Source organism: Talpa europaea (assembly GCF_964194135.1).
Source record: "Talpa europaea genome assembly, chromosome: 12".
NCBI lineage: Eukaryota > Metazoa > Chordata > Mammalia > Eulipotyphla > Talpidae > Talpa > Talpa europaea.
Genome location: NC_140079.1, coordinates 85,369,838 through 85,394,886, shown reverse-complemented (window position 1 = coordinate 85,394,886; position 25,049 = coordinate 85,369,838). Strand labels below are relative to the sequence as shown.

General features: G+C 53.2%; 1 protein-coding gene across 1 annotated transcript; it reads left to right on the top strand.

Moving 5' to 3' along the window:
* Positions 1–7,621: 7,621 nt before the first annotated feature.
* Positions 7,622–21,137, top strand: LOC311181751 (integrin alpha-X-like; the record flags this gene model as incomplete). The annotated part of the gene is made up of 30 exons (XM_084250186.1): positions 7,622–7,658; positions 8,143–8,248; positions 8,679–8,782; positions 9,062–9,132; positions 9,274–9,388; positions 10,619–10,749; positions 10,855–11,000; positions 11,237–11,390; positions 11,669–11,819; positions 12,007–12,080; positions 12,241–12,370; positions 12,475–12,617; positions 12,793–12,933; positions 13,020–13,229; positions 14,631–14,761; positions 14,893–15,050; positions 15,179–15,333; positions 15,897–16,028; positions 16,115–16,188; positions 16,382–16,523; positions 17,039–17,155; positions 17,247–17,326; positions 17,414–17,497; positions 19,143–19,221; positions 19,319–19,426; positions 19,533–19,616; positions 19,832–19,945; positions 20,082–20,183; positions 20,422–20,532; positions 21,054–21,137. 30 exons carry the CDS (start codon positions 7,622–7,624, stop codon positions 21,135–21,137), a joined length of 3,468 nt encoding a protein of 1,155 aa, XP_084106312.1.
* Positions 21,138–25,049: the final 3,912 nt, after the last annotated feature.

The following is a 25,049-nucleotide window of genomic DNA, read 5'->3' as shown; positions in this document are numbered from 1 at the left end:
AGGGACCTTTTGTTGGCTGGGCTGTCCAGTCCTGCCAATGGAGGCAAGCTTCCTCACCTTCTTTGGAGGTCTCTGGAACCCTAAGAACAAAGCAAACAGGTTCTCCTCTTCTTGGTTCAGCTGTTTCAACTTTCTGGAAGAACTCCACACAAAGCCAGACAATGAAACTATGTCCAATTTTTTTCAGTTTATGCAAACAAAATCCCTATGGAAGTTATGCAAAAACAGACTCTGAGATAAGTAGTAAAAGATTACTACCACTATTTTTATGCTGTGTTGGTATCAAGGGGAGAGAAAATGCAAACACAAGTTAGCTTTGTTGGGAAAAAAAATTGCAACTTTGCTGCAGATCCTGGTCACCAAAACAAGAAAACTTTGTGGATTTAGAACAAAATGCAAAAAAAATCATCAGTATTATGTCAAAGAAAACTTAGTAAATATCAGGTGTATTTCCAAGTCTATTCAGTCCTTAGTAGGAAAGTTTTACTCTCAACAGTTCCATCAATAGGAATCTGTTGAGCAACCAACAGTCTTGGTTTCCCAGCTTCCTCTTCTCATGCCTTCTATCCAAAGACACGGAGCTCAAACATCTTTCCCTATGTCCCAACATGTTTCTTCAGGACCATATAGCATCCGACCATATAGCATCACTTTATCTAACTCCTGAGAGACTGAATACACAAGCAGGTGACAGGTGGGTCAGAGGCCGCTGAGCTACCACCTGCAGCAATCAACCAAAGAAGCTGCTGCCTGTCAGTCAGATTCGTGGTCAGGCTACCAGCTCCAGCAGCTGGTGCAGGAGGCCAAGCAGAAAGAACTGAAACAATTGGCCTTCTGTCCAGCCTTGGCTGGTAACTGCAATCTCTGCTAAACTCTGTCTCTGCTTTCACCATAAGCGCCAGCCAGAGAAAGCCAAGTGTGCTCCCCTAACCATCACATAGGGTACCCAGATTCTAATCGGCCGGCTTGCAGCTTCCCCAGACCAGCCACTTTCTGACAATGAGCGTTGAAACGTTCCCTCTTTTCTACTATTGTATAAATCTTACCCTCTCCTGCATCCTGCCCAAGTCTCTGCCAAAATGGTGGCCGACTTTCTTGCTAAGGCAAGATCTCACCTGTTCCCGTTCGGGTGGTCGTTGTTTATCTCCACACCCTCTGGTCCAGCTACTGTGGTAAAAAATAAATCTGGCTATTTCCTTCCCAGAATCTCTGGGGGCATTCCCATTCTGACCTGGACTTTGAGGAACAGTTGCTGAAATCATTCCTTTCATCTGCCTCTCTCCCTTATTCACCCCTCCCCACCGCCCACCCACCCATTGAAGTTCCAGACTCTGAGTAAATGTGATTGAATGTGCTGGTTTCTAGGTTCTGTGGTATAAATGTTTGCCTGCTGAGAGCAAGCTTGCTATCACATTAGGGCTAAGATCTGAGGTGGAGCAAGACGCCAGCTCAGACCCTCCTGGCTTAGCCCTTCCTGGCCCGGGATCTCCAGGAAATCAGAAATCAGGAATGTCTGCTCCTCCGAGCTCCCACCCCACCTACTTAGGCCCTCTGGCTCTTCCCTTTTACCCTAAAAAGAGACTAAGAAGAAACCATTCTATAGTTACTAGAAGCTGTCTGGGCCCCTCCCATAGGCCTCTAGTTTAGCATCAATGTCCCAATTTCTGTATTGGTGCCAGAGGGGCACAACTGCCTCCTTCCCTGAGACTTGTCTTTGAGCTCTCCGCCTGGAGGAGGAGCAGCTGGCGGCCAATGACAGGCCGACACAGTGGGTCAGGCCCTGGCCTTAAGGTGGGGCCCATTTTGTGGTGCCATTTCAGAACTTCCCCCGGGATCAGGCAGAAAATGGGGCTCACAGTCCTCTCCTGACGCTAATCCAGTTCTTACAAATTTCTTCACACCTGCCCAGTGAGGTAGCTATTGTTGTGCCCACCTTGCAGGAGAGGACACTGGCCGCTGGTGAGGTTATGCTCACTTGCCCAAGGTCAGGTGACATTCCAGAGCTCTGGCTTCACCCCAGCTCTGCCTGAGGCTAGGACCGAGGGCGGCTGGGCGTGTTCTCTCCCAGTGAAAGCAGGGTGCTGTGAGGCGGCCACCGCACTCAGACGCAGCCTCTTTCAGCCACATCCTCTCGCCTGTCTCTCTCTCTCCCTGTTTCCCAGGGATTTGTCTCCACTTTCCCTTTTCTCCTGTCTTTATTTGACAGATTTTAAGTACAAATAAACTACAGTAAGTCCTCACAAAAGGTTCTTGAAACGATGTATAGCGAGACCGGTTGGATCACAGTAATTGATGTGAACAAGAGTTCCTACAGCATATTTGTGGTCACAAAATCACCACCAAACTTCTAACTAAAGACCCCAAACACTCTAACGTGAAATAGTCATTTATATTCATTCATTCATCCCCCAACTTCCTTATTCCAGTTCAGGTGTGGTGAGGGCTGGGGGCCAGGGAGGAGCAGAGCTTATCCCAATAGCTCAGGGCATAAGTGGGGACCCACCAGACAGGAAGCCCTTCCATCACGGGCACGTCACCACACACACTGTCTCTCAGACAGGGACAAGCCAGACACACCCATGCCCCTGGTGTGCATGTCTTTGGGGTGGGGGAGAAAGCAGAGCACCCAGAAAAAAATCCCTCGACAAGGGGAGAACGTGCCAGCCCCATGCAGATAGTGGCCCTGGCTGGAAATCAATGTTTTCCATCAACCTTGTAGCGAAATGTTGAACAAAATGACATTATTTGGGGACCTACTGTACTACATTCTCGCGCGGGCTCAACTGCTTGCCTGCTGTGCGGCGGGCAGGAGCAGCCCTGGAGGGCTCGGGATTTGCCCGTGTGCAGACCTGAGCCCGCCGCCTTCCCTCCCCGCACCCGCTGCCCCAGTGCTTTCCTTGTCCACCAGCCACTTTCCTCCACTTGGCTTCTTTGCTGCAGCCTTCCACTCAAACTAAACAAATCCCTGTCTTATCCTAGATTTGTCCAGTTAAAATTTGTTTGCCTCCTAGGAAGTCTGCTACTGCTTGTCCTGAGGCAACCTTCTGGTTGTGCAAACAGCGAGCTGGACTCAGGGCCACCTGGCTGAGCACTGGGTCCATCAAACCTGTGCAGAATCCTCTTCCACCCACCCAATACCTACCCGCTCACTCACCCACCCACCCAACTTTTCCCACCCATTCACCCACCTAACTGCCTACCCAGCACCCACTCACCTACCTGTTCACACACCCCATCTTCCTTCTCCTCACCCTTTCTTGCCTACAACTAGCAGACAGGTGCTGACCCCCAGATGTCTACTCCAGGCTTAATGGCCATTGTTGGGGACACAAGCAGAAATGAGTATCTGCTCTCAACAGGCTCTCATCAAGAGGGTGCCCCTCTCTCCCGGAGCCCTCAACCTATACCACTGCAGCAACGAGCAGCAGCAAGGGCTGTTCCCAGGCCATTATTCTGCTGCAACCGTGACCAAGCCCAGAACTATTGGATCTTCTGTACAAAAAGTTACCCTGCTGGGAAGCAGGTTACCACTCTAACTTCATTCACTCATCGAGTAGAGATTGGATGCTTCCTGTGTGTGCAGGGGGTGCTGGGGCCATACAGGTTAGGAGGAGACAGGCCCAGGACTAAAGAAGCCCACGTTCCTACTCCAATCCCAGGACATCAAGGCGTTCCATTGAGTTATTTTTTTCAAGCATTTTTTTCAAGACTCACCGAGGCAGAACTAATCACGTCCTCGGGTCTTACGGGTCACATCTGCCTAGTGAAACTTCTGATTTGAATGCATCGGAATAGTGTCCCCTGACATGTATGACTTTTTGAGGGCCTGACATCTTTTTCATATTTGCTTTGTTTCCCAGCAACCAGCCCTTAGTCTGGAGCGTGTGGGCAGCTCTTACAGCGGGAGGAACACAGGTCACCTGGGGTCAGGTGGAGGGGAGAGGAGGAAGCAATATTTGCAGTGTGGTTAAGGCGTCAGTGTCTTAGAACTTTGCACTAGCTGGGCAACCTGAGACAAATGACACAATTTCTCTGTGCCTCAATTCCTTATTTGTAAAATGGGGATTACTAGCAGCACCACTCCACCAGCCCCATAGGACTGTCATGAGGATTCAAGGAGATAACAGACCCAGTGCACAGTGCTGGGCACGCGAGGCTGATTCCAGCTCCTTGGTTCTGGCCTGAAGATGTTATAGTCCAATGCTTGCTTCTCCCTTCCAGGCCCCAAGCTCCAGCCAATGGCCCAAATCCTCCAATGCACCCATCATCCATCATACCAAGAACCCCACGCTCTGGGGCTCAGGAATTCAGGGAGAACCAGGTGCTTTGGAGGGGAGCCTCTTAACCTCCGCTGTGTGTGTTTCTACACTATAGACTTAAAATGAATTCTGTTTTGAGAAAATTCAGGGTAAGGTGATGGGTTGTCCTTCAAAGACAGAAGTGAGACAGATCGCATGTAGCAAGAGGAAGGGCAAAAATTTTAGGGAAAATGTCCTGTGGGATGGACTGAGGTATCTGAGGGCTTTTGCCCACCAGATTTCTGTTCTCTTTCCATCTAGAAACAGCTCAGAACAGACCCCAAATACTCAGTTCCTGAATTCAAGTAACTTCTGCCCTGGGCTGTCCATGGCCCCCACCCACTAGTATGTGGCCCATTGTATGCAGCCCCTACTGTCCACTACCCTGCTGGAAACTTCTTCAGTCAGCACCACTGGGTGCATGGACAGAACAGAGTGACAGAGGTGAGTCAGGAACGCTAGAGTGGGAGAGGCTTCCTCAGACACTTCCCCTGCCCTTAACTCGCCACAGGCTCTGAACACCCTGGGGTGCCTGAGGACGCGACTGGACGTGATTGACTCATAGTCCCAGGGACCTGAGGACATGTGTGACTTGGGTGTCCATGCCCTCCTTGCTTATATCATCCCCCTCAGCTGCCATCTGTTTTTAGGGAAGGTCACAGTCATCATTCACTGAAATGGGGTGAACTTTGGACACCTTAAGGTCCTGGCTGGAGCCTTGCGCCCTCATCTGTAGAATGGATAGTGATTGTGAGATTAAGGACACATCCTGTTCTACATTTTTATAAACACATTGTCTTTTCCAGAGTGAGGCATGTTCTCACCTTGACTTTTCTCTGCTTAGAATTTACCAGCTAGGTCTGAAGTGTTGTGACCAATGCTGGGCAGCTTGAGAGAAGAGACGGTGTCCTAGTTGTCTGGTATTCCATCTCCTCCCTCACCCACCAGCGCTGGAACCCAAGTCTGAGGAGAAGGGGCAACGTGAAGGCCTGGATTTAAAGGCCTGGGCCTCTGGCACTCACCCTGTCCCTATGACCAGCCCTCAGTTTCCCAGACTTTTGATTTGAGTCTTCTTTACAGAATTTGGGCCACTTCTGCTTTCTCCTTATTGGGTTTTTCTGTCACAATTTCCTTTTCAGAATTTAACCTTCCACCAGACTACTCTTCATTTCTAAGAATTCTAGGGCCTTTCCCCAGCCACACTGTGTCTGAGGTCTCTTCAGACTGCTTACCTCGGGGTGATATGGCTGCCCACATTCCTCTTGCCCAGTGTCTCTCGTCCATGCAGCCTGGCCTCCCTCAATACCTTGGCGTGGCCCACTCGAGGGTCCCCGACAGCTCCGTTCCCAGATCCAGGACGTCCTCATTTCTCACCTCACTTCACTTCTGGCATCTGGCAGGGTGTGACATTGTTCATGTTCCTTTTCTCCAGGCAGTTCTTGCGGAACCTTCTCTTGCTTGTGCTTCCTTCTCTACCCTCGAGGCTCTTTCTCAATCTTCATGGGCTCCTACTCTGCTGCCAACATTGGCCTTTCTCTGGGACCTGCCCAGGCCCATCTCTCTCCTCCCTTTTCACATCCCCACCGCCCCCAGTTCTCATCTACCACCTGTGCTGATGCTTCCAAGACTCATTTCCAACCTGGATTTTTCTCCAACTGCCCAAATGCCTGCAAGGACACCTCCTCCCAGAAGCCCCTCCACCCCCTCACCTTCCACGATAATCATCACAGCAGAGTCATGATGACAGCCAAAGCATGTCTCTTCCTAACTCAACCTTCCCAGTAACAAAGGCGGTGCATACTTTTATTATCACCACCACTTTGCCGATGAGGGAACGGAGGCATAGAGAAGGGGAGAGAGTCCAAGCTTGTAAATGCCACATTTTTATTTTCTCAAAAACAAAGTTGGTCTTGGGCCTCCCTGGTGGCACAGGCTGTTGAGCGCAGTGCTGTGAAGCTGTCTGCAGCCTCTGCAGTGCCAGATCGATCCCTGCCAGCCTTGGAGCAATCCACATGGTGAGCAGACCTCTCCTGTCTCCCCCGCTGCTTCCCTCAGCAGGGTATTTCTTCAGTCTGCCTGGTCTGTTCCCCACTTTGTCTCTGGTGAATCCTCTCACCCTCCCACGCATCTGGCCTGTACCCCTGTTCTTGTACAAATAAAATAAATCTTTAAAAAAAAAAAACAACGAAGTTGGTCTTGCCCACCCCTTCTCCCCTCCTCATTATTCTCTAATTGAAGGACCGTCACCATGGATGTCCATTTGTGACCAGTCTCCAGTTCACCTCCATGGCCATTAGCTACCTCACAGCCCCCATCATATCCCTACCGACTGATCTGTCTGCAGCTAGTTTCCAAAGAAAACATACCCCATAGGGCATCTTCGTAGTTTTCCAGAATTTACATTTGAAGATCATCTTTGCCAGTTTCCTCCAGTGCTTTCTACTGCTCTCAGGATACAGCTCGCAACATACCTTAGGGGGTTTCCTGGATCTGGGGTGCACTTCCCCTTCCTCTCCTCCTCCACAGCCCTGACCTCATCTCTCACCACTTCTCATTCTGTTTCCCATCACGCATTTCCCCAAAGGTTCTCCTGTCTCAGCTTTCTTCCACATTTGGCTATTCCTGCTGAAGTACTCTCTAATAGTCAGTTAGCTTCCAGACTCAGCTCAAGTGCTGCTGCATCCAGGAAGTCTTCCTGGAAGTACTTACCCACCCAGCCTGAGGGCTCTGGGAGTGTCCCTCCATAGTGCCATCCCCTGCCCCCAGGTACTATGGGGTCAGTATATTGCCCCCTCATAGTACACTGTTTACACACTTACCTTCTCCGCAGACCCCAGGCTGAGACTTTGTGGTTTGTGTTATCTCCCTCTGCTAGCAAAGGGTGTGCATAATCAGCCTCAAATCAGGTGTGTTGTATAAATGATGACTAAATGAGTGACAACCCACTCCATACATCTTCTAGATGTACGTATGCTTGATTCATTGGAACCTAGAGGTTTTCAGGTCTAAAGTGGGGGATTCTTGCCAGGGTCTCCATTAGAGCCCTGACCCCACCCTGACAACTGCTCCCTACTCCCCAGGCTAACAGGTGGGGAGTTAAATATTTGCATCTACCCAAGCCGTAATTGGTGAAGCAAGAAAAATCCAAGGTTAGAAAGACAGCCGCTGATAGTTGGGTGTATGCTCTGGGAGGCCCTTGCATACTCCGCCCTCCACCCACCCCTGAGTCATGTCGACAACTTCCTCTCTGACCTCTAACTGCTTGACCACCTCTTTGAACACTTGGCTTAGGAGCTCAGAGGCCCTCACCTGGCCTTCCAGTCATGGCCAGTACCAGGACATCCCTCCTCCTGTTGATGGGTAAGCAGGGCTGAGGGTGTCGGGGGTCCAGTAGGACAGAGCTGACAATGCACAATTTGGATTCAGACCAGAAGAAGGATTTGGAATCACAGAGGGTTTGGGACCTGGAGTTTGCCAGGGGAGAAGGGTTTGAGGAACTGCTCTGGGGAGAGATGGAGAGATACCAGAAGAGAGGTCAGTTGCCGGGACAATCCAGAGACTACTTAAGTAGGTGGAACAAGCTAACCTAGTGCTCTGTCCATAGCGCCCCATCCCCAGAACTTTGACCCCAGGCTTTCTTGGCGGGGTGGGTAAGGAGCTTTTTTGAGCTTGGGTATGGGTTTGTGGATATGGAGAACTCGACCTTGCCTGCAGGCCAGGGGGTGAAGAGCTGTCTCTGGACAGAGGAAGGGAGAACATTGGGTGTTGGGAGAATGGCCCCCAAGTGGGGGAGCTGAGCAGGAGGAAGGCCCTTCCCCAAGCCTCTTCTCAATCTCCTCTCCAGGCCTGGCTTCTTCTCTCTGCTTCAATTTGGACACGGACCAGCCAACAATCTTCTCCAAGGACAGTGCTGGGTTTGGACACAGCGTGGTCCAATATGCCAACTCAAGGTGAGGACCGGGTGCTCTGGGCAGCTCCTCTCCCTGTGCAGGCCGCTGTCTCTCCCACACCCAGACTTCCTTCCTGCGTGGTGTGGCAACTCCCCCAGGGCCCAGAGCAGCCGGACTGCAAGCCTGTGCCCCTGTGTCTCCACACTCTCGGCTGACACTCCCTGAGACTCGTTCAGTGCCCGGTCGTGCCCAGACCTCTACCAGCCTTATGAGCTAGGAAGCAATCATTCTATAAATATTGATTGGGCACCTTGGGGGCCTTGGGGGCCAGGCATCCACCAGAGAGTGGAACTGAAATTTCATGGATCTCCCCTTTTCAGATGAAGAAACTGAGGCTCAGTTTTCTTCTGAGAGGTGGCGCAGCTTTGCTCCGGGCCAGTGTGGCTCCAGGGGCCACTCTGTTAATTGCCAGGATCTTCGTCTCCCCCAGGGTGGTGGTCGGAGCCCCCAAGGAGATAAAGGCTGCCAACCAAACAGGGGGCCTCTACCAGTGTGACTACAGCTCGGGCACCTGCAACCCTGTCGCCCTGCAGGGTGAGTGCCGCCCCTCCCTGAGGCCCAGGGAGGCCCCACACTGTGGGATACCCACTTCCCACCTTCAGCTCTGCCTGCAGATGGGCTCCCCGATCCCCTCCAGGCCTCCCTGCCCACCGCAGCTCTGTATCCACCCTACTCCCCCACCAGTTCCATCAAGGCCTGGAAGCCCCCTTCACCTCAGACCTCCTTGTCAACCAGAGTTGAGGTAACCCTCACCCAGATCTTACACAACCTCTTCTGTCCTGAGGGTGACCGTGCACATATTTGTCCCCCCAGTGCCCCCAGAGGCTGTGAACATGTCCCTGGGCCTGTCTCTGGCGGCTGCCACCACACCCCCTCAGTTGCTGGTGAGTTGCCTGGGGTCACAGGGGTGTCGTGAGGGGAGGAGTGGGGACCTGGGACTGCAGGGGCTGAGGTCTTGTGGCAGGTGAAGGTGCTGGAGGTGGGGGAGCCAGGATAGCCCCTCCCACCACCCCCTTCTGCCTCAGGCCTGCGGCCCCACGGTGCACCATGCCTGCAGCGAGAACATGCACTTGACAGGTTTCTGCTTCCAGTTCAGCTATCCCTCCTGGCAAGCCCAGAGGGTTCCTTCTGCCCTGCAGGGTGAGTGTTCAGGGCCCCGGGGCCTCCAACGAATGCACACACATCTGACTGGGGGCGCAGTGGAGCCAGAGATACCCTTGCCAGAGTGGATAAAAAGGGATCTGGAAAAAAACACCGCTTAGTATAGGATTCCAAACATGGGCTGGGGAGTCGTGATCTGATTTCACACCTGCCTCATCAGTGTCCATTGCAGGACTTTCCCACGACCTTGCCCTCTCTGGCTCAGTTTCTCCATCTGTCTGATGGTGACGCCCCACACTGAGAGAAATGTAAGGTGACCATGGCCGGGGTTAGCCTAGAGCCCGGTATGCGTGAGGGCTCGGTTAATGCCAACTGCTGTTATTTTTAAAAAGAAGGGGGTTTATTTTTTACCCAATTTGCCCTGGGGCATAAACAATTGGTTTGTGTATGAGGCTGGGAAGGGGGGAAGAGAGTGCAACAGCCTGAGCAGAGTGCGTGTATGTGCGTGTGCACGTGTGTGTATGTGTGTCTAGGGGGTGTGTGTGTCTCAGCGTGCGTGCGTGTGGCCTCCTTGGTGCTGAGGGGGATGGATGATCAGGAGGTGAGTGAGTTTTTCAGACCTTGGTTTCCCTTTCACACGTGGCCCTTGGGGAGACTAATACCTGGCCACTGAATGGGGTGCTCTTTTGGCACCTCCTGGGCAGTAGAATTCACCCACAGGCACCTGGGCTCGTACCAGAACTCTATTCTCTCTGGGATGAGTCTTCTGGGGCAGAAACGGGAAGCTGGGAGTTAGGGGTGAAATGGGATCTCTGCTCTGAGAACGGGGAGAGTCTCCTCTTCTGAGACCATCCAGCAGGGGAGTGGGGGGCCATCTTTATTCTGAGAAGAGCACAGGGGCCGCTTTGTGGCTATTGTCTGGGGGGACATTACAAATATTTAACAAAACTAGAGTTTGGCACTGGCCAATGAGGACAGACACTGACGAAGGGCCAGGGCAGCATCTTTCCATTGCTGGATCATGTGGATGATGGGGGTACGGGGCTCAGGGGGAAATGCTGGACAGCTGAGGAGCCCCTAGATTCTAGAGGGAACCCCTTCTGGGCTGGCTGTCCCACGTGAGCAGCTGAATCACAGATGTAGCCCCTCTAGAGACCGAAGGGCCCTGTTCCAGAGAGGTTAGGGCTGGGCGGGTGAGGTCTGGGGGCCCCGAGGCTGAGGTCTTGGGCTCTGGGAGTGTCCCTCCATGGTGCCATCCCCTGCCCCCAGAGTGCCCGAAGCGGGAGCAGGACATCGTGTTCCTGATCGACGGCTCAGGCAGCATCGAGCCCAGAGACTTTCAAAAGATGAAGAACTTTGTGACGACTATGCTGAGACAGTTCCCCAGACCCAAGACCCAGGTGTGTCCTCCAGGCGGGAAGGGAAGTCTGCGGGCTGCTGGCCAGGCCTGGGGGAGGGGGTGGGGCTCTGGTGAAGCAGCCTCTCCACCCTATGCCCTTCTCCAGTTCTCTCTTATGCAGTTCTCCAGTTGGTTCAAGGAGCACTTCACCTTCAGGGAATTCATGGCCAGCCCAAACCCGCTACACCTGATGGATTCAGTCAGACAGCTGAGTGGGGCCACTTATACCGCCTCGGCCATCCTGAGAGTCACGTGCGTCTCGACTTCTCTGGGTCCTTCTCAAAAGCCTTGTCCTTCCTTTGGGCCTGTCTCCATGAAAAAGGGATTAATGGGGAGGAGGGACTAGCATTCAACCTCTGGTCTGCTCAGCAAATGGGGGCCAGTGAAACAAGGGCCCACAGGGCAGGGGGACTCTGCCTCATCACAAAGGCAGCAGGGGCTGTGGGCAGCTCTGTTCACAGGCTCTGGACCCTCTTCTTCCCTGACAGGAACAGGCTGTTCAGTGCTTCAGTGGGGGCCCGGAAGGATGCCTCCAAGATCCTCATAGTCATCACTGATGGGGTGAAAGTTAACGACCCCCTGGATTACCCTCAGGTGATCCCCAGAGCCGAGGAGCAGGGCATCATCCGCTACGCCGTTGGGGTAAGATGTGGGGGTGTCCGTACAGCTGCCTGCCCTGCCTCCTCTTAAGACAGGTTCCCACTCAGCTCCCTCAGCTTCTCCCGCCTTCAAGAGGAAAACTATTCCAGCCCAGAGCAGCCGGGATCCCTTCCCAGCATCCCTCCTCGGTGCTGTCTGAGTCTCCTCTTCTTGGCCTACACACAGTGGGAGGCCTTGGCCCTCGCCCCGGGCCACAGCGTCAGCCCCGCCATGTGGCAGGCTCACATGTGCAGGTATCAACCCTGTCCTGGGCTTTGCAGGTGGGCGAGGCTTTTCAGGGCAGAAGGTCCCGCAGAGAACTAGAAGCCATTGCATCGAAGCCCTCCAGTGAACACATATTTCAAGTGGATAATTTTGATGCTTTGAGAGACATTCAAAACCAGCTGCAAGAGAAGATCTTTGCCATTGAGGGTAAGTCCACGATGGAACGACTGGCTTCAGAAACCCTCACCCGTAAGTGCTTTTCCTCCTTGACCTTGGACACCCGCGTCACTGGCCCCCAGCAGTCAACATTAGAGCCTCCTGGGGGTCAGGTGTCCTTCTCAGCCTGGCCGCGCTGGTCTCTCCCCTGGAAGCCCAGTGTCACATCTCCCCCCAGGAACGCAGACCACGAGCAGTAGCTCCTTCGAATTGGAGATGTCCCAGGAGGGCTTCAGCGCCGTGTTCATGTCTGTGAGTGGGGCGCCTTTGGGATCACTGACATAGGAGTGGAGGAGAGGCAGGAGGGAAAGAAAGTGGGTGTTGGAGGAGTGGAGGCACCGCCGGCATCTCTTTGGCACTGGCTTCTGCTTCTCCCTCCCACCCGCTCAGCCCTGGCATCCTTCCCTCCCAGGATGGACCCGTTCTGGGGGCCGTGGGGAGCTTCAGCTGGTCTGGAGGTGCCTTCCTGTACTCCAAGGGCATGAGTCCCACCTTCATCAACATGTCTCAGGAGAACGTGGACATGAGGGACTCTTACCTGGGTGAGGAAAGGCCGGGCCAGGGCCCAGGTGGGAGCCGAGCTGCCTGGCACGAAGCCCAGGGGTGGGCGGGGGGAGCCTTTGTGATGAGGCCCGGCCCCCCTCAGGTTACTCCACTGAGCTGGTCCTTTGGAAGGGGGTACAGAGCCTGCTCCTGGGGGCCCCCCGCCATCAGCACATCGGGAAGGTCGTCCTCTTCACCCAGGCGTCAGGGCGATGGAGGCCAGAGGCCAACGTCACAGGGACACAGGTTGGGCGTGGAGGGAGCCTGAGGGTGGGCAGCGTCTCCAAGGGCAGAGAGGGAGGAGATAAAGGGGTCCTGGGGTCTGGGTGGGGTGCAGGGGGCAGGGGAGAAGTGGGGCCTGTCCCAGAGGGGTGGCTCTGGCAGGGACAGGCAGGACAACTTCAGGCTCCGCCCCCACCAGATCGGCTCCTACTTCGGGGCCTCCCTGTGCTCTGTGGACGTGGATGCAGACGGAAGCACAGACCTGGTCCTCATCGGGGCCCCCCATTACTATGAGCAGACGCGGGGAGGCCAGGTGTCTGTGTGCCCCATACCCCCGGGGGTGAGTGGCTGATGGGGCCTGGGCGGGTGGGGTCTGGTGGGGTGAGAGGTCGCCCAGGTTGGGCCTGGCACTGGTTTGTTCCGCAGAGGACCAGCTGGCAGTGTGTGGCTGTCCTCCGTGGGGAGCAGGGCCACCCCTGGGCGCGCTTTGGGGCAGCCCTGACGGTGCTGGGGGATGTGAATGGGGACCAGCTGACGGATGTGGCCATCGGGGCTCCGGGAGAGCAGGAGAACCGGGGAGCTGTCTACCTGTTTCATGGAACCTCAGAACAGGGCATCAGCACCTCCCACAGCCAGGTGAGGCGAGTCACAGATTCTGTTGACATAACAATCTCCTCCTTGCTTCTTCCTGTATTTTACGCTGCCATCTGGAAAATTGCCTTTTTCCTCATCTTATCTCCTTCAATAAAGGAAATCCTAGCAAAGCAGGCAGCAAGCATAATGTGGAAACACTGACTGGAAAGTACCCTACCGATTGGCTCCTATTTCGGGGTTTCCCTGTGCTGGTGGACATGGACTTGATACTTGAGTAGGCTCTCCACCCTGGCCTTTAAATCCTCCAGGAGCTCTCCAAGGCCCATAGGCCAGTCATTAGCAAGTCCATTTTACAGATGAGATGTGGGGCATGGAGATCAGTGACTTGGCTCATCCAAGGTTTAGAGTGAATCAGGAGTGGTGAGGAGCAGGTTCCAATCTCACTGGTAACACAGGGCCCTGTCTCCTGCTGGCTCCCTGTCACCAATCAGTTAGGTCTGGCTGCCAAAGTCTGCTGTCCACTCCACCTGCGTGATGCTCTAGGACGCTGTTCCCTCCTGCCAGTAATGCTGCCAAATGCCCATCCAGGCAGGAGCCCTTTACCTGCCAGGCCCGGGAGGACGGCTGACCTGGCCCAAAGTCCAGGAAACCCCAATTAGAACACAGGTAAAGTTTCTGAACCAGCACTTCTCTGGAGATGACAGTCAAAGGACCAATAGGCACATGAAATGGATGCGCCAGGAGATGACAATGAGCCGCCACGCTCCCCGGGAGCACCGGGACCACAGGGCAGAAAATGCCAAGTGTTGCTGAGGATGTGGAGAACTTGGCGTGACTTAACAGCCTGGCAGTTCCTCAGGCTGTTAAGCAGAGTCACGGTGGGGCCAGCAATTCCACTCCTAGGTGTGCACCCAAGAGCACTGAGCACAGATGTCCTCCTGCAAAGCTCGGCACAAATGTTCCCTGCGGCATTATTCATAAAAGCCAAAACATCTCAAGTGCCCATCAGCTGGTGAATAGATGAGTAAATGTTATCTGTCCATACCACAGCATTCAATTCACCATAGCTGGAATAAAACACTAATATGTGCTACCACGTGGCTGAAACTGGAAAATTTGCTGAGGGAGAGAAAAGCACAAAAAAACACACATTGTCTGAGTCCATTTATAGCAAAGGTCTAGAAATGGTAAACCCATAGGCACAGAAGGAAGATTAATGGTTGCTGGAGGTTGGGGGGTCATGAAGGACATGGAGGTGACTGCTAAGGCGTGTGGGGTTTCTTTTTTGAGATGAGAATGTTGTGCAATTTGGTGACGATGCTAAAAACCACTGGGTTGTGTCCTTTAAAAGGTCTCCCATCTCCCTCCCTCCTGGTCCTCTTGTTGCTTGTTTCCAACTTGTTCCCCTCACCCCTGGCCTGACTCCCTTCCCCTCTCGGGCAGCGGATCGCAGGCTCCCAGTTCCCTCTCAGGCTTCAGTACTTTGGGCAGTCGCTGAGTGGGGGCCAGGACCTCACCATGGACGGGCTGGTGGACCTGGCCGTGGGGGCCCAGGGGCACGCGCTGCTGCTCAGGTGAGAACAGCCTTTCTCGGCCACACCCCAGGCAGGCCTAGCTGGGCAGGGGATGCCAGCGTCCCCACCCTCATCCCAGGTTGTCCTCCTGGGCCCGAAAGCCTGTCCTCAGCTCGGCGTTCCGCCCGCAGGACCAGGCCTGTGCTCAGGATGCAGGTGCGCATGCATTTCACGCCTTCAGAGGTCTCCAGGGCTGTGTTCGAATGTCAAGAGCCGGCAGCCCGTGACCGGGAACTAAGTGACGCCACCATCTGCCTGCGAATTTATAAAATCTCCAAGCATCGGTGGGGTGAGTCCTCTCCCATCAGACGCAAGGCCCCTGACCCCTGTCCAGGGCTCCGTCTCGCACCTTGCCCATTGCTCACCAAAGGAGTTCCTGGCCTGCTCAATCCCCCCACCTGCTTGGTTCCCCTATAGGTGACCTCCAGAGTTCTGTGACCCTTGTCCTGACCCTCGACCCCGGCCGCCTGAGTCCCCGTGCAGTCTTTGAACAGACAAAGACCCGGAATCTGACCCTCGTCCGGAGCCTGGGACTGAGCGAGCACTGTGAGGCTGTGAAGTTGCTGCTTCCGGTGAGGCGGCCTCAGGATGGAGGCGATTCTGAGGCGTTAGTGGACTGGGCAGGGGAAGATGGGGGAGGGTGCCGGCCCTCACCATGGCACCCCAGGATAGCACCTGGCACAGGAGGTGCTCACCAGGAGTTAGCTAAGAGAGAGTGAGTGAGAGAGAGAGAGAGAGGAGGGATGGACTGCACCTGCCTTTCTTCTCTGGAGTCACCCCTGTCAGGATCTGTCCTGGGTGCCGGGGACGCAGCAGTGGACACAACAGTGGTGCCCACAGGGAGCTCTGGGAGCCTGAGACTCAAGTCCCTAAATAACAGATGTCAGGGGGTGGTGAATTCTCTAAAGAAAGACCAAGCCAGAGAGGAGAGCAGAGGGTTGGGAGGCCTCTTGGAACAGGTGAAGTGGGAGAGAACCAGCCAGAGTGGGGCAGCATGGGGGCTGGGCTCACGCTGGACCCCTAGCAGTGAGCACTGCTGGAGCAGGTGCCCACTTCTCGAGGCGGCAGGATTCCAGCAGGGACTGGGAAGGTGTCCCTTAGCCACCTGCTCGCTTTGATGTCCTCTGTCCTCTAGACCTGTGTGGAAGACGCAGTGAGCCCCATCATCTTGCGTCTCAACATTTCCCTGGTGGGCAAGCCCATTCCTTCCTCCGGGAACCTCCGGCCAATGCTCGCTGAGGGCGAGCAGAGATACTTCATGGCCTCCGTGAGTCCTGGTGCTAGGATCTTCCCAAGGGGGTGGAGGGGCAGGCTCCAGAACTTGGAGAAACCCTTCTTTGCCTTCCCTCTCAGCTCCCCTTTGAGAAGAACTGTGGGGCTGACCATGTGTGCCAGGATGACCTTGGCATCTCCTTTGACTTCCCAGGGTGAGTTTCCAGCCCCTTGGACCTCCCCTGGCCCCCAGACCCCAACCTGGACCCTACCTCTCCCTAGCATTTCTACCTTGTGCTCAGAAACCAGACCTCCTGCCCCCGTGTCTCCCCCAGATCCCCACTCTGTGTCCCACCACCAGACCTCACCCTAGTCCCAGAATCACCTGCTCTCTACCCCAACTTGTAGCTTGGACAACCTATTGGTGGGAAGCAACCTGGACCTAAACATGAGTGTGAGAGTGTGGAATGATGGCGAGGACTCATATGGAACCACAGCCACCTTCACCTACCCAGCAGGGCTGTCTTATCGGCGCGTCACATGGGACCAGGTATTCTCTCTGGGGAAGGAAGCCACTGACTCCTGTCCTGGGTTCATTCTCAGGCTGGAGCTTCCATTGCTTCCCTGTATACCATCCACATCTGGCTGGGTGAGGCGGTACCGTCCACGGCTGGCTGGGTGAAGTTGTACTGTCCATGGCTGACTGGATGTAGTTACACTAGCTGGGTCTTGTTTCACTCATGTTATGTTTATCTCTGGCCATTGCATCTTAAGGACTTTTGCCAATCAGGAATGACTTCCCAGGAGGCTGTTCATGTGAGAGAGAGGGACCTGCCTTAAATTTTTTATAGCCCATATTCCTTTCTTAAAGGAAAGCACATCTTGGCCTTCAAATAATTTTTAAAAACTGTTCAGTGAGAGGAGTTGAACTTATTGGTTACACCACCAGACTAGGGCTTGGTACCCTTTTTTTTATAAAGGGCTTGATGGCAACTATTTCAGCTTCCAGGGCCACGTGGTGAATCACAGCTGCTCACCCGCCTTTATCCACCTGTCCTTGCCTAGGTCCAGCTGCAGTCGCGCTCCCTGCGCCTGACATGTGACAGCACCCCGGCTGGGAGCCAGGACGCCTGGCTCACCCGCTGCAGCCTCAACCACATCATCTTCCGCGAGGGCGCCCAGGTCAGCCTGGCTTCCACCCACTCCCAACACCCCAACCCCACCCTGTTTCACCCCACAGTGACCCCATTCCTTCTTGCTGCTCCTTCCTCAGATTACCTTCACAGTCACCTTTGACGTCTCCCCTAAGGCCACGCTGGGAGACCACATTCTGCTGACTGCAAATGTGAGCAGGTGCGCTGGGCCAGGTCCAGGGACAGCACCCCCACCCCGTCTCCTCCCCTGAGGCCCTTGCCAATGAGGCTCTTCCTCTTTACCCAGTGAAAATAACAGCCCCCAGACCAGCAAGACCACCTTCCAGAAGGCGCTTCCGGTGAAGTATGCTGTCTCCACTGTCATCAACAGGTACCACATGATGAGCTCGAAAGAGTTCTTCGGAACTGTGATGGGGCTAGGGGAGGTTCCATCTCCCTGCAGCAGCTGAACATCTGGGATGTTTTGATTTCATTGCCAGGCTTTCAGCTGGCAAATGACACTGCTAAAACACCTGCTAAACATCAGTGTTTATTATGGGCTACTATGATAATAATAACTGATATTACCATGCATCCTTCTAACTTTAGTGGAAGTTACAGTCCTCAGAAGGCTTTCTCAAAAGGCCCAAGATTATCCCTCAGTTCCCTAAGAGATACGAGACCTTCCCCAGTCCTAAGGCTCTTAGTGCTTTGTTGGGAAATGAGGGTACCCTGATCCAAGGCAGAATCTCACAAAGGGGCTTTCTGTGGCTGTACCCTGAGTCTATGTAAGATTCCAACAGAGGGCCTCCCTGATGGCACAAGGGGTTAAGATGCAGCACTTAGTACTATGAAGCGATCCACATCCACTGCAGCACAAGTTCGATCCCCAGCCAGGGAGGTGACCCACATGGCGCAGCAGACCTCTCCTGTCTTGCCTGCTGCTCCCTTCAGTGGTGTATTTTCAGTCAGTCTGCCTGTTCTGTTCCCCACTCTGTCTCTGGTGAATCCTCTCACCTCCCCCCCTGCATCTCTGGCCTGCACCCCAGCTCTTGTATGCATAAATAAATAAATCTTAAAAAAAAAAAAAAGATTCCTAGGGGGCCAGGGCCTCAGCTGAAGGCCCTGTGGTGTTGGCTTGGCTCCTGTGAACTGGCTTGTTGGATGGTAAATTAAGCTTTTCACACCTCCTTGCAGGAAACCCACAGGCAGGATGCACCCCGTGTAGGTGTAAGTGGCTCAGTGGCCCAGCTGTACTCTGCACGCGTGACTCTGTGGGTGGGATATTTGCAGGGCCCTCCAGGATGAAGTTGGGACATTTTGGGGGATCCCTTTGCAGAGGAGGGATGAAACTTCAAATAAAAGTGGTGATTTGGGATTTGGGACTGCAGACAAAGGACAGGTCCCCAGGGAGTGGGGTGGGAAGGTGGGTGGGCAGAAGTGAGACCTGCCGTCCCAGGGAGGGGCTGGGCTGGCTGCTGTGTCTCCAGGCACAGAGCTGAGCAGGCCTCAGAGGCTGTTAGGCTGCCACTCAATGAAGTTGAGCACTCTCACCGAAAAGCCTCAGGCCCAGAAAAACTAAGGAGACAGGCAAGAAGGGCCCTCAGCGAAGGGCTGTGAGAGGCCAGAGAGGGGCAGTAAGCATTTGTCCACAGCATCAGCCTGAGTCTCCCCCACACTCTGCCTTGTCCCACATGCCCACCCAGCCTCCTCCATGCTGTGAAAGCCTGAAAGGGAAACTGAGATACAGGCCCGGCCCCCGCTTCCCCTATAGTCAGCAGCACAGCTCTCAGTTCCTTCCACTGCACCCCCGCCTGCCCCCCCTTGGCGTGTCTGTGGGCCATCTCTATAGGAACCTTGCACCAAACTTGAAACCTAACCGTTCTCCCTAAACTCTTCTACCCTCAAGGGAGCTACCGACCTCATCTGAGGCCACCCCACAGCCCTACCGCCCACCTGTCCTTCAGGGGCAGCCAGAGCCTCCTCGGGAGGTCCCCGTGGACCTTCCCAGCCATCCCCGCCTCTTCTCTCTGCAGCCATGAACACTCCACCAAGTATCTCAACTTCTCGGCCTCAGAGGAGGAGAAAAGCAGCGTAGTCCAGCACAGATACGAGGCAAGTCTGGGTGGTGACTCTGGACGTTGGTCTGGAGTCGAGGTTAAGGAGCAGGTGGGGTTTTGGCTTGGGCTTGGCCCTCAGCGCCTCTGTGCAGGTGAAAAATCTGGGACACAGGGACCTACCCATCAGCGTGAACTTCTGGGCGCCCGTGGAGCTGAACCGCGTGGCCGTGTGGACTGGCATGGAGGTCGTGCACGCCCAGGTACTCAAGGACTGTGTGTGGCTCCTCTCTAATGTCCTTTACTGGGCTCCCTGCAGCCCTCACGAATCCCTGCTGAGATGTCTGTGTGCCCCGGGTCTTTTCCTAGAATCCGTCCATTCAGTGCTCTTCGGAGAGAGCAGCGCCCGCGGTGGCTGACTTCCAGAGCCACATGCAGAAGAATCCCGTGCTGGTGAGGAGGGCTGGGGGCTGGCCCCACTGGAAGCCACACATCAGAGGGATTTAATTCGGGAATCCATGCCACATTCAGATCACACCTGCTTGACAGCCTCCCCGACCCAAATGTGCTGTTCCCTTCTAGCCACACAGACCAGTCAGTCTGCCTATACAAACTTGCTTCCTGCAAGTTCGCCTCTCCCCGGCCTGATGCTGTCTCTCTGTCCCTAGGACTGCTCCGTCGCTGACTGCCTGAGGTTCCGCTGTGATGTCCCCTCCTTTGGCGTCCAGGAGGAGCTTGACTTCATCCTGAAGGGCAACCTCAGCTTTGGCTGGATCAGCCAGGTGTGTGCCCAACAGCACAGCCCCTCCCCCGCTTCAGGTGGCACCGCCTGTGCCTGTGCCCATCCTCGTGCCGAGACACTTCTCCCACGCAAGCATCCGCGGGGTCAGCATCCCCAGCTCTGCCCTCTCCTTGCAGACTCAGCAGAAGAAGATTCAGCTTGTGAGTAGGGCTGAAATCCTGTTCAACGGGTCCAAGTATTCCCAGTTCCCAGGACAGGAGGCATTTCTGAGAGCCCAGGTAGGGGCTGTGTGGCCAGGCAGGTGGGATGGCTCCTCACGCTGAGTCTGTGATGCTCACTGGGGGCCCCCAGGATGGCAGGGGTAGGACGAAAGGGCCCTGGGCGGCACATGAGTGCTTCTGTATCTCACCTCTGGGAGCTGGGCTTGGGGAAGGTGGGGAGGGAGTCAAAGGCTGGGGAACCTGGGGACAGTCTGGGACAGGAAGAGGCCTCCTGACGGGACCACCTCTACTTCAGGTGGAGATGGTGCTGGAAGAGTATGTGATCTACAACCCCATCCCCCTTGTCGTGGGCAGCTCTGTGGGAGGACTGCTGCTGCTGGCTGTCATCACAGCCGTGCTCTACAAGGTGAGCGTGTTCATCCTGCTCCTGACACCACTGGCATTTTATCCCACTTGCGACAGCATGAGAAAGACTCAAAACAAAAAAAGGGAAAAAACTCACCTTGGAGCCAGGCACCCATTCTTCTTGGTCCCTGTACTTGAGAGATCCCCTCCTACCTACGAATTACAAGTCTCCATCTGCCCCCCATGTTTGCGCCTTCTCTGAGTTTTGGGTGTCCGCTCAGCTCTCACCCTGTCCACCCCACTCTCATCCACCTCTTATATGTTTCCCTGGACTGCAAGTCATCTCATGATAGTGCAGCCCTGGATTTGCAGTTAGCACCGCCACTGCAGGGCCTTGTCAAGGCTGGGTTTAGGTTGCTCGTTCTGAAGGTGATTTTCCAGCTCTCGGAGTGGGGGTGAAGTCTACAGGACGCACTGTATACAGGTCCTGATACAGTTCCAGAAACAGCGATCCCTCCTCCCCGACCCAGGCCATCTCTTTCCTCTTCCCCTTCCTGATTTTCTTCTCCTTCTGGCCAACAGGTTGGCTTCTTCAAACGTCAGTACAAGGATATGATGGAGGAAGCAAATGGACAAACTCTCCCAGAAACTGAACAAGCCCAATAAGAAACTACCTCCTATTCTCCTTCAGTTCTGCTGTCCCCTCCCCCCCTTTTTTTTAAAGATTTATTTATTTATGCATACAATAACTGGGGTATAGGCCAGAGGTGTGGAGGGTGAGAGGATTCACCGGAGACAGAGTGGGGAACAGAACAGGCAGATTGATCGAAGTACACTGCTGAGGGGAGCAGCGGGCGAGACAGGAGAGGTCTGTGACTGTGTTGGGAAATATGTCAAAGGTTTAAAATGAAAGGTTTTTGAGGATATGAGTTCTGAATGCTGCCTTTCATGGTGTTCCCTAACTGTGGTGGACATTAGTAGAGGAAGGTGTAAATTCTGGGGTGAGTGACTGTGAATCAAAAAATTAACACCTATCTAGAAAGCGTTATACCATCTGAAAGTTATTGGGTCAGCTATGTATTCACACCTAGGCTGTCGTCCACTATAAAACTGCCAAATATCTAATGGGGGTGGGGGGCGGGGAGGGGAGGGATTGGGGTCAAAATAAGGGGGTTGCAATTGTATGGGGAATATAAAAATAAAATTTATTTAAAAAAAAAAACCTGCCAAATAATGACTGAAGCTAAAAGCCTTTGTGCCATTTTCAAAGCAGAAACAAAGCAACAGAGATTATTTATAACAACTACACATATCACTTTCCTATCTAAATGGATTGATTTTATGATTAATTACAGAGAAGACAGCAAAACTCCAGTGGCATAAGTCAAAATGTTCTTACAGCAGCAGGTCTCATACCCTCCAGCAGGCTTATAAACCAGCAGTGAGGTTAATGTCTATGGCAGAAAGTGACTTGTGTGACGGGAGACCAGTAGCAGGAGGCACGAGGACATTTTCAAATGTAAGACAAGCATTATAAGACATTATAAGACAAGCAGAGGTAGTTGTTGGTTAATTCAGTGATTCAGCAATGACATGAAGATGCATCTTCTTTATGCTGCCTTTGTCCTTAGACCGTTCCCTCATTGCTGCAAGATGGCTGCCATAGCTCCAGCCATCTAGTCCTTACAAAACAGTGCCCAAAAGCAAGAAGGGCAGTTTCTCCCCACCTCTTCAGAAATCAGGGAGCTATACATTTATATACCTTTTCTGTAGATTCTCAGATTCCCCCTTAGGTCTTAGTGACCAAGGATGCATTACATTCTACCCCCTGACATGAGAAAGTGAGACTTTTACAGGCTTAATGATACAGGTAACCATTCCAGCCAGGAAGAAGGGCTAGGGCTGCTGCAGGTATAGGACGACCCACAGTGTGTGGCAAATGTTATGCTTGAAGAATAAAAGTGGGTAAAATTCACTTATGATGGAACAGCTTGGACATTGTTTAAAGTGGGAAAGCAATGACTAAGCCCTGTGTGGGGTGTCAGCATGTCGCCCCACGTCTGAATCAAGTTCCTGGTGTGGGATGTCTGACTCAGCCCTCAGCTTCTGTGAGCATGATGAATTTTCATTTATCACTGATAACCCAAGTAACAGAAAACAAGATTGGATTGTTTATGATGAGTGTTCATCCCATGAGTGGTGTAGAGTTGGGGGGAGGGTCACTGCGGGCCAGAGGATGGGGTGGTGAGCCCCACATACCTCAGCCTGGATTCAACTCCAAAGGAAAAATAGCTATGAAGGAGACTGTTTTTCATACTAAAATAACATCAGGAAATTTTTTAATTTCAATTGTGGTAAGATACACATGATATAAAATTACTATGTTTAAGTGGCCAGTTCAGGGATGTCAAGTACATTCCATTGTGCAGCTGTCACTGCCACTGGGCCCACGAACACTTTGATCTTCCTAAACTGAACCTCTCTACCCACTAAACAGCAAACTGTGCCCCTCGCCCCCAACTCTGGCGGCCATCACTCTCCTGTCTGTCTCTGTAACTTTGACTGTTCTTGGCACCTCACACAAGTGGATCCTAACCGTGTTCATCTTTTGTGACTGGCTTCTTTCCCTCAGTCTACTGTCCTCAAGATCATCACCTTGTAGGGCCTCCCCTGGTGGCGCAGGCGGTTGAGCGCTGCACTGTGAAGCTGCCCGCAGCCTCTGCAGCATGGGTTCCATCCTGGCATGGGTTCCATCCTGGCCGGCCACACGGCCGGCCGGCGAGGATCCCACATGGCACAGCAGACCTCTCCTGTTGCGCCCACTGCTCCCCTCAGCAGTGTATTTCAGTCAGTCTGCCTGTTCTGTTCCCCACTCTGTCTCTGGTGAATCCTCTTACCTTCCCACGCATCTGGCCTGTACCCCGGTTCTTGTATAAATAAATAAATAAATCTTTAAAAAAAAAAAAAGATCATCACCTTGTAGAACGTGTAAGCATTTCCTCCCTTTTTAGGCAGAATGATGGTCCGTTATGGTGGGTTATGTACACATCACACATGGATGTGGTCTTATCAGTGTGTTATACACACACATGCATATATTCTAATTTTCCTGTATCCTTGCCAGCACTTAACATTTTCTATCTTTTATTTTTTAGATAGTATCTACCCTACTGTGTATGAGTTCTTGATTTGCATTTCCTTGGTGATTAGCAAAGAGCCTCTTTTCATGCGTGTATTAGTCATTTGTATATCTTTGGAGAAATGTATATTCAAGCCCTTTGCCCATTTTTCACTTGGGTTTTTGTTGTTGCTGAGTAGTAGGAATCCTTTATGTATTCTAGAGATTAACCCCTTACCAGATACATGGTTTGCAAGGTTTTTTTCCCATTCTTTTCACTCTAGTTATTGTGACACGTGAATTTGTTTTGATCTGGTTCCATTTATCTACTTTCTCTTTTATTTCCTTTTGTGTGTGTGTGCACATCATATGCATGACATTATTGCCAAATCCAACATCATGACGCTTTCCCCCTATTTTTTCTTCTAAGGATTTTGTGTTTTAGCTCTTACATGTAGATTTTTTGCAAGGTTTTCTCAAGCTCACCCCACTTTTGCACCCCCCCTTTCTCACTTCCTCATCCTCAGGCAAACACAGATCTTTCTGTCCTTGTCCATTACTCTCAATTTGAAGATTTTATATACAAGGAATCATACCGTGTCCATTCTCCCTGGTTTGACTCCTTTCACTCGGCAGAATTGCTTTGAGATTCACCCCTCAGCCCTTAGGAATTCTGACACAAAGGCTATAAAGCCAGTTCTGATTTCTTGCTCAGGCGCCATCCCTGCTTCCCACTCCTGCGGTCGCGGCCTCATTGCTATTGTTAGGGGGGAAAGGATGTCCTAAAGCTAATTCCATGCAGGCTTTGTGGACTCCACTCCCACCCCAGACCAAAGCCATCAAGACACTGGGAACTCCAAATCCCATCACCACCCAAGGGAAGGTGGCTGGGACCTGAGGGTGGGGTTAAGCAGACAGGTTGGGATAAAGCCAGACACGTGGGCTTAGAGGGCCCCTCATTTTGGCTCCCCGCCAGCTCCCAGCATTCGGCCAGCTTGGAGAGTGACTTTGGGTTTCCAGGTCGGCGGATTGGGTAGGACGCATTAAAGACTTTATTTCCCTATTTTCTCCCTGAGTTGTACATTTTCCTTATTTCCTTGTCCCTTGTAAATAAACCTTTTATGAACCTTTTGTGTGTGCCTGTAGTGGAGTATTAATAAGTCCCGTGTAAGCGCGCGGGTGAGGACCCACAGCCAGGAACCCGTTCAATATCGGGGCTGCCCTATAAGAGCATGTCCACATTATGAAGCCCCCTCCTTCTCCGCTCTTCCTTAGATCCACCAGAAACCAGTCATCGGCCCGGGGGGACCCTCCTTTGGCCCCACTCCTGCTCTGTGAGCACACACTGGTGAGCCTGCCATGACTATTTCCCCACTTCAGACTCCCAGGGTTTTGGTTGCCTGCTCAGGTCTCCATCACACTAGCACCCCAGGAGGGTGTCTTGCTGCCACCCAGACACG